The sequence below is a fragment of the Peromyscus maniculatus genome, chromosome 8 (genome assembly GCF_049852395.1).
Source record: "Peromyscus maniculatus bairdii isolate BWxNUB_F1_BW_parent chromosome 8, HU_Pman_BW_mat_3.1, whole genome shotgun sequence".
Lineage (NCBI taxonomy): Eukaryota > Metazoa > Chordata > Mammalia > Rodentia > Cricetidae > Peromyscus > Peromyscus maniculatus.
The window spans coordinates 18,876,372-18,890,608 of NC_134859.1; the positions used below are offsets into that span (position 1 = coordinate 18,876,372).

A 14,237-nucleotide genomic window follows, 5' to 3' on the forward strand; every position below is an offset into this window, starting at 1 on the left:
TGTGCTACAGAGCTGTATACGGTACCTTTATTTGTGTGATGTTTCCTTCAAGCTCAGTAGGTGTTTGAAGGGCCCACATGTCCTTGCCCTCCACCCCTCTGCCATTTGGGGAATTTGGCATTTTTTTCCACAAGGCTACTCGCCCTTTATTGGTCCCAGCAGCCAGGAGACCTACAGGTAAAAGCAAAGCACAGGTTACTTGTTGACAAAGATTTAAAAGGTGCTGGGGATGCTGTTTTTTGTTTCCATCTGCCTCACTCAGGCTGCTAATCCAATGCTCCACCAGTGCTGAGTACTCAGCAGGGGCTAACTCAGTGACACTGGCTCTTCTCCTACTTCCTGTCCTTGGTATTTGCACACTCATGCGTTTGTATACTTTCCCTAGTGCACAAACACTTAGCCATACCATCCAAGGTCCAGGCATCGATGTATGTAATGTCAGTGTTATGTTTTGGTCAAACTTTTTAAACATTGTGTGAAATAAGGCTTTATTGCTACTTGTTCATCTTTGACTGACTGATCATAACAACTTTCTTTCTTTCAAGACAGTACCTCTCTATGTAGCCTTGGCTGGCCTAGAATTCACAATATAGACCAGGTTGGCCTTGAACTCACAGAGATCCACCTACCTCTGCCTTCTGAGCACTGGGATTAAAGGTCTATGCCATCGTACCCAGCTTCCATTTTTGAATAGGCTGTAAGTCTCATTATAACTTTTCTTCCCTGACACAATGCTTAAAGTTTTCTCTATTCTTTTCATGGCAGGTCAAGAAATCTCACCTTTGGCTTTACAGAAACAAGCACAGTTTATACTCTCTCCTTTTTCGAAGCCAAACTTCTCCTGTGGGCTCAGTATGTAATTCTCTCCTCGTTCTAAGTCCCAGAATCTGCAACAGAAAGAGGAAAGCCCGTGAAGGATTGTATTAGTGTCCTCCTCTGACCTGAGGGCTGTATCCAGCTTGGGAAGAAAACTCAGAGCTGTGCCCTACAGACTCCTAATACAAAAAAGAAACCTGATGTTATACTGTTTACAGTTAACAAGGGTGGTTAGTAAAGGAGAGTTTACATGTGGCATAGAGGAAGAAGAGAACACAGGAATCCCAGCTACACACTGTAACAGTTAACATTATGTGGCCAAAAAGATACCAAAATGCCTGTTTCTATTTATGCCAAACTTAAGAAACTATGCAGAACTGGGCTTGGCAGTGTGCATCTATAGTCCTAGTTACTTGTGAGGCTGAGGCAGGAGCATTGTTTGAGCCTAGAAGCTGAACACCAGTATAAACAGTAGCATCAAGACCCTGTATCAAAAACAAACTTCTCCCAAACCAGGCAAAGTGATTCCAAGGGCAGATGTGATATAGTCATGCTGCCTGAAGGCATGGGGGAAGCAGGAAGAACAGTTAGAGCAAGGGCCTGGGGCCTCCACTGTTTAGTTTCATAGACCTGTCTAATATGTGAAAGTTCATCCAATGTGAATTATCCCTGTGTATATTAAAGAGTCTGTTCTGGACAGGATTTTCCAGAGATCTGCATGGGAAGATAAGCTCTCACCTGAGCACTGGTTCTCCGATGGCTGTGACAAGAAGACTACCCTCTATCAAAGTGATATCTGCCCGGCGGCCTGGTTTCCCACTCAACTTTACCTGTATGGGGAAAAAGGCAACTTGAAAGAAGCACAAGGCTCTTGCTGAGATGCCTGATGAAACTGTGTTAGCCTGGCATCTGGTCTTCAGTGACATCACTGAGACTCACCAAGGGGTCACAACACAAGGCAAATGGGGGAAAGGGAGAGTTGGCCTTATTTTTAAGGGGTTTGGCTAGAGGGAAGTCTCAATTTAAGAGCACTCGCTGCTCTTCCAGAGGACCAGGGTTTGATTCCTAGCACTCACATGGCTGTTCACAACTGTTTGTAACTCCAGTCCCAAGGGATCCAACAACCCCTTTTGGCCTCAGTGGGCACTAGGCACACTCAGGGTACACAGACATGTATGCAAGCAAAACACGTACACATAAAATAAAATAAAAATTCTAAAAAGATTAGGAAAAGGATGTATAGGCTGAAGCAAAGAGCAACTTACACATGAAGAGATGTCTGACCTAGTGCATGGTGGGCATTTCTATACTGAATACTAAACACTCCTTGCTCTGTCATGACTATACTTTAGGGCCGGTCTCTCATGCCCAGTTTGTGCAGAAAGCAGACTTTCCCAGAGTCCAACAACCAGGACAGAGCTAATCAGCTACCTGAAGCAATGTGCTATGAGCTGTCTCCTCCCCATCCCATTCATATGTTGAAGTACCAACTACCTATGTGATGATATGGACACAAAGGGCCTTCAGCAGGTAAGTAAGGGAGGATGCTGGAGTCTGGCCCCAAGAACAGATTGAGCAGAGAGTGCATGCTCTCATTTTCCCTCAAGCTCATCTGTTCTCTTCCTCCACCTCTCCAGACTCCATGGAAGGACACAGGGAGGCCATTCTATGTAATCCAGAAATTGACCCCTCAGCAAGAACTGAACTGGCTGTAGCCTATTTGGACTTCCTGATTCCAGAACTGTGAGTGAAATGTCTGTTGTTAAACTATCTAGTGAGTGGTTATTTGTGAAGTTGGCTCAAGCTGACTAAGACACTTTGCCATGACATTCCAGAAGTATTCACAACTGCTGTTATAGGACACAATGAGCTCTCCAACCTAGAAGAGTACTGTTAGGGAAAGCTCAGCATTCTCTATGGTTCATGGATTCTTATAAATGGGGACCAGCTGGGCATTCTGGCTCACCCCTATAATCTCAGAATCAAAGAGACTAAGGTGGGCTGGAGAGATGGCTCAGAGGTTAAGAGCACTGACTACTCTTCCAGAGGTCCTGAGTTCAATTTCCAGCAACCACATAGTGGCTCACAACCATCTGCAGTGAGATCTGGCGCCCTCTTCTGTCATGCAGGCAGACATGCAGAACACTGTATATGTATTAAATGAATAAATATTTTTTTAAAAAATAGAGACTAAGGCAGGACGATCAGAAGTTCAAGGACAGCCTTGGCTATATAGCAAGTTCCAGGCCAAGGTGGAAACATGACCTTTGAGACCTTGTCTCAAAGAAACAAAAAATATGCTGGGGGCAGTGGTGCATGCCTTTAATCCCAGCACTCAGGAGGCAGAGGCAGGCAGAGCTCTGTGAGTCTGAGGCCAGCCTGGTCTACAGAGTGAGATCCAGGACAACCAGGGCTACAAAGAGAAACCCTGTCTCGAAAAGCCAACCAAACAAACAAACAAAAGCCCCCAAACCAAACCAAAACTGATAAAAAAACAAAAGAGGCCTGGAGAGATAGCTCAACATTTAAGAGCACTGACTGCTCTTCCAGAGGACTTGAGTTCAACTGTCAGGACCCATATGATGGCCCACTCCAGTTTCACGGGGTCCAACACCCTCTTCTGGCCTCCATGGGCACCAAGCATGTATTTGGTATAGAGACATACATGCAGACAAAACACCTACACATACTTAAAAAAAAAAAAAGAAATAAAAGAGGAGCAAAAAGATGAATAGGGGCAGCAAGCAACAGGGCTCTTAAATGAACTGTACAGGGTGTACAAGCGACCTTTATCTAGGAGCATGTGGCAATGGACGCCTTTCCAGTGGGCCTCTTAAACGTGCAGAGGGTCTCAGGGCTACAACACAGCTGTCTTTCATGGACATCCTGGCATCTTAACATTACAGTTCAGTCAAGGTAACTAACGTTTGCTCACTGCATAGAACAAAGTAAACACCTATGGTGGCAAACAGCAGATGTGAAAGAATACGGTACAGAACTGCCACTGTAATAGACACGGCAATGCCACCCCCAGCTCTGGGACAATAAATGAGCCTCCTTAGAGCACTTTCATATAGCTGCAAAGTGGGGACAATGTCTCCTGTTCTATCCAACTCTGTGTGGAAGTCCAATGGGATGCTGAAGGGGAATTCTCTAAATGAGAAGGGCACAGACTGGGAGCAAGCCTAGGTAAGCCTGATCTTATCCACACCTGTTCAGAGATACTGGAAAATCTTTCACGTTCCTCACATATACTGAATAGCCTAAAGTAAGAGGTGACACTGAACAGCTGGGCTAGCTGCTCTTCCAAGCAAGTGACAGCTCTTCAGCCTTGCTAACCAAGATAGAAAAGACAGTCAAAGCAGGCCAGACTCCCAGGTCCTTAGCACAATCCAGAGGCCGGCTAGTCCAGCACCTTCTTTCACCTACCTTCATCACTTCTTCAGCTTCCCCCTCAGGAGTCACCACATACAAAGACAGCAGGAGGTTCTGGGTAACCACAACCAGTGCTTCTCTCTTCTCAATGTAGAACAGCATCTGGACGGAGCTATCTGTGGACGCCACCTGGGCAGTCTTGCCTTTTTCATCCACATAGTGCACTGTCCCTGGGGAAAGAGGTGGCTCCTGGCTCATTGGTCCCCCTCCCCCACTAGACAGGGTCTCTCTGTGTAGCTTTGGTGCCTGTCCTGGATCTCACTCTGTAAACCAGGCTGGCCTCGAACTCACAGAGATCCACCTGGCTCTGCCACCCAAGTGCTGGGTTAAAGGTGTGCACCACTGCCACCCAGCATGCTCATCAGTCTTTCAATGATACACATGAACAACAGTTTCTATCTCCTTAGGGATGCTAGATAAAAGGTCTGTCATCTTTATGAGAACTTAAGACATTTGCCACAATGTTTCTCAAGCTACCGTCTCTGGTTGATCTCTGCTTTCCTGGCCAGGATAGCTGTCTCTGGATTCTTTCTCTACTACTCTCCTGGATGACATAAATTAGTATCCAGCCCATCTGATTCTGTAGCCTTGTAACTAACTGTTCCATCATCTATGTTCATTATCTTTAGGTGTATTTTTTTCATTTTGTTTTTATTTATTTATCTTTATTTTATGTGTATGGCTGTTTTGCCTACATATATGTATTTGTACCACAGGCATGCAGTGCCCAGAGAAGCCGTCAGACTCCCCTGGGACTGGAGTTCTAAATGGTTGTGAGCTACCATGTGGGTTCTGGGAGTTGAACTTGCATCCTCTGAAAGAGCAGCCGGAGTTCTCAATCACTGAGCCATCTTTCCACTTTCTTTAGGGGTATTTGTACCCTCCCTATACTGAGACCCTAAACGATGACTCTTCTCTCGGCCCTCAGGTCTCATGTCACTGGCTGTATCCTTGCCATCCTGCCTGGCTCTCTCTAGCCTTCCCTCTTTTGTCCTCCCCGGCTCCTTAGCATCTGAACTTCAGGAGGCAGTGGTACTACAGCATCTCTTCTCCTTACACAGACTCCTCTTCCTGCCCTGCCCTGAACAACCGCTTCAACACTGGCCAGCACCATCTGCTCTGCCTCCTTGGTTTCTTCTTAGGTGTCTGAGTCATCAGTGAGTTCCAGGGATTCTTTGGCTTGTTCCTGAAGTTCTTCAAGAGCCTCCACAGGGAACCTTCTTGTCCTCTGGTCTTATCTCATTCTCCATTGATAACTTGAGTTCTCATTAAATGGAAAGTTCGAAGACATCTAAGTTAATTTTAACAGTTTTAGTATTTAGTAAGCAGAGATCATGGAGCAGGGTCATTAGACATCAGGACAGCAGACACTAATATGATCCCCATCTTCCACAGAGGGAAATTAAAGCACACAGACGATCTTGCACCCTAATACCCACATCTTGGGGGTTAGGCAGCGATCTAGATTCTCCATAGCTCTGTATACAGCCTCTTGCAGGCTGCCAACATCATTCCTTCCCCTCAACTCTCCTTCCTACACCCTCCCCCTGTCCCTTGGTGATGCCCCCGCTTGGATATTCCCTCCGGGACTTCCTCAATTGTCCCTCTCCACTGGCTCTATCTCTTTATCCTCTAAAATGAAAGGTCTCTCCTATTCAGAAATTATAAACCTGTGATCTCTTCCAAGATCAGCAGCCTCCCTTCTCAAACCCAGCCACCTCCTGTGGCTCTCATTTCTTGGGCTCGGCCAGGTACCACACCTGACTATCACTCTTTCTCATTAGCTTCAGAATGTATTTGTTCAGTCCTGGCAGGGAAGTGTGTCTCTGCTTATACTGAGAACAAGTGATATTAAAATCAACTGACAGTCAGCATGGTGGTATAGCTATAATCTCAGCACTCAGGAAACTGAGGTAGGAGGGTTCCAAGAGTTTAAGATCAGACTAGGCAAAAACAAAACTGCAAAATAGGTAAAAATATAATCAACAGATGGTGCTTAATAGTAACCTCTGTGAGGGCTAGCTGCAGGCTACAAGGGCAAACTGTCATTGTCCTGCTTATGCTTCATTCTCAAGAACCTGAAACACATCTAGTATACAGCAAGTACTTGATAATTATGCAGACTGAATAACAGGGGAAGCACTCGGGAGGCAGAGCTCTGTGAGTTCAAGGTCAGCCTGATCTACAGAGTGAGTTTCAGGATAGCCAAGGCTACAAAGAGAAACCCTGTCTCAAAGAAACAAAGAAACAAACAAACAAAAACAAAACCCTCCACAAGGGCAGGCTTGGTGGCACACACCTTTAATCCCAGCACTTGGGAGGCAGAGGCAAGTCTACATAGTCTGGTCTACATAGCATGTTCTAGGCCTGCCAGGGGTATGCAGGAAGACCTTGTCTCAAAAACAAACACACAAACAAAAAAACAAAAACAAAAACCAACAACAAAACCCCAAATAAACCCCTAAACCAAAACAATACCAATAAAAAAAATTAATCAACCCATCAACCAGACAAAAAGTGTCTTGATGAGCTGGGCATAGATAATGGTGTATGCCTGTAGTCCCAATATTTAGGAGACTGTGGCAGGAGGAAGATCATGAATTTGAGGCAAGCCTAGGCTACATAGTGAGACCCTATCCCAAAACCAAAAATAAACAGTAACAAAACTTCTTGAGAAAAGCGCTTCAACACAAATTAAGATGGCCTGTCCTCATCTCTTCGGGAGCAAGCACAGCGCCATCTAAGCAGGAGGACATCTTCAGGGAGCCCAGCATCCAAAGAGATGTGTCCTGTAGCCAGTCTTCATTTTACACAGAAGCACTACCATCAGCTTAAAGTAAAATCTCTTTGGTTCCCACAATTACATCCCAAGTTGCTCACCATCCATCAGACTGACAAAGAAAGACAGCCCCTCTTGAGACCCCGTCTTCAGGAAACTTCCAAAGCTGCTTTTTCTCCAGTTAAACATGTCCAGGGCTTTCTCATCACCACTTACTGCTGCCTTTGCCAACTGAACCAGATTCCTGAGAGTAAAGGACACAGCAGTCAAGACTTCTAGAATGACTTGGGGCTGGGTCCATCTGGGTCAGGAGCCATACAGCCCAGCCCCAGGACGAAGGCAGAGACAAGCCAGACCCAGTGGGGCTTCATACTTACTCTCCAGGCGGCGGGAGCCGGAAGATGCAATGGGTGAGTGGCTTCCCGTATTCGTGTTTCAGGAGTGGAGTCCCCTGTACTCGGCCCCGCTGGTCCAGTCTCCACAAGAGCAGGACTCCAAGCTGCAGGAGGCCAACAACGTGTATAAGGACACATTCTTACAGGACCACTGATTGGAGGTAAACAATAAATGGAGAGGCACAACACTGGCGATTCCTTGTTCAAAAACATTACTGTACTGCATGTGCACCATGGAAATGCATACTATTCCAAAGTATTTCTAGAACCACAACTCTCCTCTGTGGCCCCTCCTCTTCCTCAGTCCTAGAGAGAGCAGCTGTCATGTGCTTAGAATGAACTGCTAACTTTAGAACAGATTTTGGTTTGCAGTACAGAGCTCCTATAGATGACTCCAGCTTCCCTACTACTGTATTGATGGTACATTTCTTAGAGTTAATGAGCTAGGGCTTGGGATACAGGTCAGCAGTAGAGTGCTTTCTTAGTACACAAGCTAGAGACTGAATTCAGTCTCTAGCACTCCCGGGGGGCGGGCGGGCAGGGGTTGGGGGGAGAGGAAACACTTGCCTGGAAATTAATGAGCTAATATTTATCACTCCCAACTGAGTCCACACTACTTTATTCCGAGTTCTTCAGCTTCCCTTACTGTCCCTTTTCTGTACAGGGACCTAACAGGATTCCACATGACATTAGCTGTCCTGTCTTCTTAGGCTCCTGTGGGCAGTGATTTCCTCAACATTCCGTTTGCTTAGTACTGAGGTGCTGCTCAGGTGCAGTGTAGGGCACTGCCCCACTGGGATCTATCTGACGTTTCCCCACAGCTGGATGGGGTTGTAGATTTGTTGGGGGAGGATCAGAGAAGCAGCTCCCTACTACGAACACAACTCATCACTGTGATGTTGACCATGATCCCTTGTAGAGGAAGCTTTTATACACTGTCAAGTGACTCTTTTCCCTCCCTTTCTTTCTATGCTGTACTCCTGAGAAAGAAGGATGCAGTGTGCATTTCTCATTTAAGGGGTGGGAGTCAACATTATACTTCCTCAAGGACGAAGTATCTACATAAATTATTTGGTATTCTTCAGCATAAGGAATTTGTTTCTTTCCCATTATTTGTTTACTGATAAGCATGTTTATATCAGCATGGACTCTTAAGTATGTATTTCCTGCTTTGGTTATAATCTAAATGCTGTTAAACTCTGTTGCTCAGACTTTTCTAGCTCTGACCACTGGGGGCATTTCCAGTTGCCCTGCGGCCTTTTGATGTGACTACCAGAAGTCCTGGTTCTTCCATTACTGGAAGCACTGAAAACTCAAGTCCAAAAGCTTGGGAAACAGTGTGTTCAATCTGGAAGTAACCAGAAGCTCAGATCAATTACATACTAAGTGCCAGAGAAGTCTAGACGTGGGAGGAAAAGACTCCATCACAACTGGTTGAACTGACTGGGGAATGTGAGTCAAGCTTTGGCAAAAGACCATGTTTCAATCTGAGTCTTTTCACCCTGATACCCAAGCACTCCCCAAGGGCTGTTTCTCCACTTGAGGCCAGTAGACATTTCAGAACCTGTGAACTCTCTTTGCTGCCCTGCTTCAATCACCAATATCCCAAACTGCTGGATGATACCACCTTTAGTGTAGCCAGGAAAAGGATTTCCAAATCATGTGGACTTCAAAAGAAACATATTTGGGCCTCTAAGAAAGATCATGAAGTTCTAAGACAGCATGAAACATAAGCACACATAATATGAAGAGGATATATTATAAAACTGACACTCCTTGACTCTGCTAGCTCTATGAAGACAAGGAGAGTGTTTAGAAATTCTTTGTGTGTGTGTGTGTGTGTGTGTGTGTGTGTGTGTGTGTGTGTGTGTGTGTGTTTTGTTTTGTTTTTCGAGATGGGGTTTCTCTGTATAGTCCTGGCTGTCCTGGAACTTGCTCTGTAGATCAGGCTGGCCTTGAACTCACAGAGATTTACCTGCCTCTGCCTCCCAAGGGCTGGGATTAAAGGCATGTGCCACCTGGCGGCAGTTATTTTGTAAAAAGGTTAAAAAATAATGTTATACAGTGAAAAAAAAAACAAACAAAACATGAAAGGATAGGAAAAGGAAACTCTCCTGGAGATGAGTGCTGTGAGGGCACATGGGTGAGGGCACAGGGCTGCATATGCTATAGCTTGTGAGGCGTTCATATCTCTGATTTTAATTAATCAGCTCCCAGATGAGCTCAGGTTCTAAACATTCATACATATCCAGACTTCTGGGCTGCTGATTTGGGGAAGGAAGGTGGTACTGGACCTAAATGCTAATTTCTTACAACAAAGTGCTAACTTGAAACATTCTTATTTACAGAAAAACTGCCAAGACAGTATTGAATTCTTGTATATGACACTAATCTCCCTTACTAAAAACTATAGGACACACTTGAGGAGTTAGGGCTGGGGCTGTACCCAGGAACAATATCTTTTACTCAGTCAGACAGACATATGACCCTCATTCTGATAGAGGGCAAAGAAGCCTGTTGTGATCATGAGTTAAACTTCCACTGGCTGACAGAGAAAGGTGAATGGAGCAATGAGCTTCCTGATCTCAGGTTTCTTCCTGTTAAGCTAGAAATGTGAGCAAAAAGTAACTTGGAGATGCATCTGCCTCCTTTGTGGCACCTTCTTGCTAGAGATACATTGACCAGTCCCAGGTTCCAAGTCTGAGTGTGCACAGTACGCCATATTTAAAAATTAAGCTAATAAGAACTATACCCTTGTTATATTCTCCAAAGGTATTAGCCATATGCTAAATACTAGGTTCCAGAACCTTTAGGAGGTAGGGTCTACCAGAAAGAGTTAAGTTAATGGACAGTGTGTCCTTGAAAGGGATATCTGATGTTGGTCCCATCTCTCTTTGCTTCCAGTAGCCATGATGAGAAAAGATGTTTTCCACTATGCACACATGCTTTGATGTACTGTTACCACATGCCCAAAGCAACATGGACAAGCAGTCATGGGTTAGAATCCCTGAAACTACAAGTTAAAATAAATCTTTTCTTGTTACAAGTTATTCATGTTGAGTATTTGCTACAGTGACGGACACTGAGTAATAAAACCTTCTATGTGCAAATATTTGCTCCAAATACTTGCTCCAAATGTTTAAGTTTGAAAGTAATCATGAGGTTATAATCAAACATTTAAACTGAGGGACATTTTGGAAAGCAACTAGTCTGGACTCAAAATGTCAATATTATGACAGACAAAAGGGTGAGGAAAGAATGGAGAATAGAAGACCAGGAAATTGGTCATGGCTAAAATACCAATAAGAATGACAACTAAATGTACTGTATGAACCTTGGCTAAATCCTGGGTTAGAAAAAGACAGCTATAAAGGACGTTACTGCAACAAGTGGCAAAACTTTGGGGAGGTGTATGTGTGTGTTGTGTGCATGTGTGTATATGCATGTTCACATGTATGTGGGCACAAGTGTTATATATGTGTAAAGACCTGAAGTTGAGGATGGATATCTTCCTCAGTTGTGCTTCTATGTATTTAATGAGGCAGGGTCTCTCACTGAAGCCAAAGCTTGCTGAGTCCAGCTAGTCTAGCTAATACTTGCTCTGCCTCCCGAGTGCTGGGAGTACAGCATTCTGATGATCCGATTTCTCTTTTCCTCCCCAAGACAGGGTCTCTCTGTGTATCCCTGGTTGTCCTGGAATTCACTATATAGACCAGGCTGGCTTTGAACTCAGAGCTCTGCCTACCTCTGCTTTCCAAGTGCTGGAATTGAAGGTGTGCACCACCACTGCCAGGCAGCTGATAATCCAAATTCTGATCCTCATGTTTACATGGCAAGACCTTTATTTTCCCAGTCCAGATAAGAGAAATTTTAATATGGATTGCCTATAGGGTTACGGTACTGTATCAATGTTCAGTTTCCTGAATGTGACAGAAACGTAATAGTGATGTAGGAGATGTCTGAAAGTTAGGTGCTAGGTGTACTTAGGAGTCAAGTATCACAGTATCTGTGAATTTGCAAATATGCAGGAAAAAAGTGCACACAGGAAGAGAAAGGTAGACATGTAGTGTCAACAACTGGTGACATTTACGTGAAGGGTAGGTGCTAAGGCTCCTCTGGCATCACGAAGACACTGGCCTTGATAGTCATAGAGTCCTTAGTGAGGGTGCTGCTAAGCTCTCTGTAGGGAGAAGTCTTATAGTCAATGAACTTGTGAGCTTTTTCTAGTGTCAAGTCCAGGAAAAAAAATATATCCAAGGGCCACATAAATATGTGAACTATGAGACTACTGTGTAAACAAAGAGGCTACAGCCCAAATCTACCTGCAGAGTTTCCTGGGGCTGCTCCCTGGCATATCTCACTGGAAGCACACACACACACACTAGTGCTCTTACGCCTTGTCGTGATGCAGAGCACCTTTCACGATCTTGCTGCAGTCTATCACTGACAGGCTTCAGACTGTAGTATTTCTCTCTCTGCTACCCAAGACCTGGAGTTTAGGGGAGTGTGGTGGGCTGAATGAGAATGGCCCCCATAAGCTCCCATGTTTGAATGCTTAGTCACCAGGGAACGGAACTGTATTGAAAGGATTAGAAGGATTTGGACGTGTGGCCTTGTTGAAGGAAGTAGGTTGCTGGGGGTGAGGTTTGAAGTTTCAAAAGTCCATGCCAGGCCCAGTGTCTCTCTCTGCCTGCTGCCTGCAGGTCAGGATGTAAAGCTCTTCTCAGCTACTGTGCAACACCATGCCTGTCTGCTTCCTACCATGATAATCACTGGACTCTCCCTCTGAAACTGTAATCAAGCTCCCATTAATGTTTTATTTAATAAGAATTGCCTTGGTCATGGTGTCTCTTCCCAACAATAGGACACTGACTGTTATGGGAATTCTGTCATCGGGTCCCCTAGCCAATTGAAAGGGGCAGCTTGGCCCAGAGGATGGAGTTTTTATTAGAGGGCACATGACCCAAATAAAATGCAGGGCGGTGAGATGACGCCTTCCTTCTTGGATAGTGGACGAACTGGCAGCAAGCCATGGAGCAAATGGCTGCGGCCTGGTTCAGATTCCCATCCCCCATTAGAATGAAGAGGCGGTGGTGTAAGTGGCGACATAGCAACTGGTCTCCAGGTTTGGATTCGTCGTCCTATCTTGTAATTATTGTGCACAGATTTTGCCTGTTAATAAAATGTAACTCATTCCACTGCCTTCCTTCTTTATCTGGCACCCCACGGCTGCCTGTGCCCATCTGGCCCTAAGCCTAGTCCACAAGGTCAGCCTGCTCCTGGGGGTGACCTGCTTGCGCCCCAAAACCGCACACCTGCCTTGTGCATTTTCACTGTGCCCTGCTACTTTCCCAAGCCCAGCGCAGGCAAGCGCTAGAGTGCAATCTAGTGCAGTGTACAGCTGTTCTTTCAAACCAGTTTTGTTCAGTGGGAACAAGAGCTAGAACAGAGCCTGTTGTGACTGGGGCGTGCGGAGCCTGAGCTGCTTTGGCGCTGCACCTACTCCATCTGCTGGTCAAACATTGTCACTACATCTGACTACCTTCGTATGATCCAGCCATCCAAGCATTGGCTATACTTGCTGGTCAAACATCATCACTGTATTTACAACAATTCTCCGAGGAGCTGAGCTGCAGTAAGACACTTGACAACTTTAAAACGGTAAACTATTAATAAAAGAAAATAAAAGCGGGAAAATACAATCTTAAAACCTTTCCCAGGTCAATGACTGGGAATATTAAAATGCAGGGCATTAGGACTGTGTTCACTGCCACTATGGACAGGATGCTAGAAAAACTGAGGAGATAAACAACTTAGCTGGGATCAATACAACTTTGGTCATAATTGTTATTAGTCTGGCAATTCATATCTTATCCTTAAAAAAAATGGTCTGATAATGGTGCCAGATATGAGAGATTGACTGAAAAGATACAGGCGTTAGAACATGGTATGCAAGCCTTACAAATAGTTACTAAGTAGAATAAGACAGCTTTGACAAGATAAAGGCTTTAGAAACATTTACCACTGAGGAGATCAAGAAAGTGACTGATAATATGCAAACCTTATGATTAGTTACTAAGGAGAATAATACAATTTTGACTGACAAAATAAAGGCTTTAGAAATATTTATGGATGAAGAGAGTAAAAGGTGACTGATAATAAAGTGTTAGAACAGCTGACTAAAAAATACAAGCCCTAAAAAAAGCCACTACTGGTAAATTACAAGCCTTAGAAAAACTTATTAAAACTGATAATAAAAGCATGCAGACACAAGACAGAATAACTTGGCCTTTAGCACCTTTCACATGCATCCCTATGTGCATGGTGGGGATGGAGATTGTGTACTTCTTACCTTATCTCCAGATACCAGGCAGCTCCCACTGGTACTCCAGCTGAGGATGGCAATGTCAGTGGTATGTGGCAGGGGCACTGTGTGCTGCTCCTTGTCCTGCTTATTAAACATGATCACTTCTCCAGTCTCCCAGCCAATAGCCAGGATAAGCCTTGTTGGGTGCCAGCATAGTGAAGTGACTCGGAAGGACCTTTCAATGTGGGTGTCAGGCACAGGCTCACCCTATGTGGGACAAGAAGTAAAATCTCCCATTGTAGACAGTGGCAGGTATATCAAGAAACTGTCTAACGCACACAATTTACATCAGATAGTTTAAGATCAGAAGAGCTATTTAATAAGGAGATGTGACAGCTGGTCTTCCGTGTGCACATGTGCATGTACTTGAATACAGCCTGCGTGGAGACTAGAGAATGAGGATAGGTATCTTCCTCAGTCACTCTCCCCATTATTTTTAATTAAC

At 44.8% G+C, this 14,237-nt stretch overlaps 1 protein-coding gene across 5 annotated transcripts in view; it reads right to left on the reverse strand.

Moving 5' to 3' along the window:
- Ift140 (intraflagellar transport 140) overlaps nt 1-14,237 on the reverse strand; it is an 88,449-nt gene that overhangs the window by 70,053 nt on the left and 4,159 nt on the right. For all 5 annotated transcript variants that reach the window (XM_042283805.2, XM_006971662.4, XM_042283806.2 and 2 more), the window contains 7 exons: nt 13,778-13,999; nt 7,408-7,529; nt 7,132-7,274; nt 4,246-4,421; nt 1,555-1,646; nt 781-887; nt 26-171 (listed from right to left, as the gene is read on the reverse strand). In XM_042283805.2, the coding sequence (XP_042139739.1) occupies nt 26-171; nt 781-887; nt 1,555-1,646; nt 4,246-4,421; nt 7,132-7,274; nt 7,408-7,529; nt 13,778-13,999 (1,008 nt within the window). The remainder of the gene's footprint in view (nt 1-25; nt 172-780; nt 888-1,554; nt 1,647-4,245; nt 4,422-7,131; nt 7,275-7,407; nt 7,530-13,777; nt 14,000-14,237) is intronic.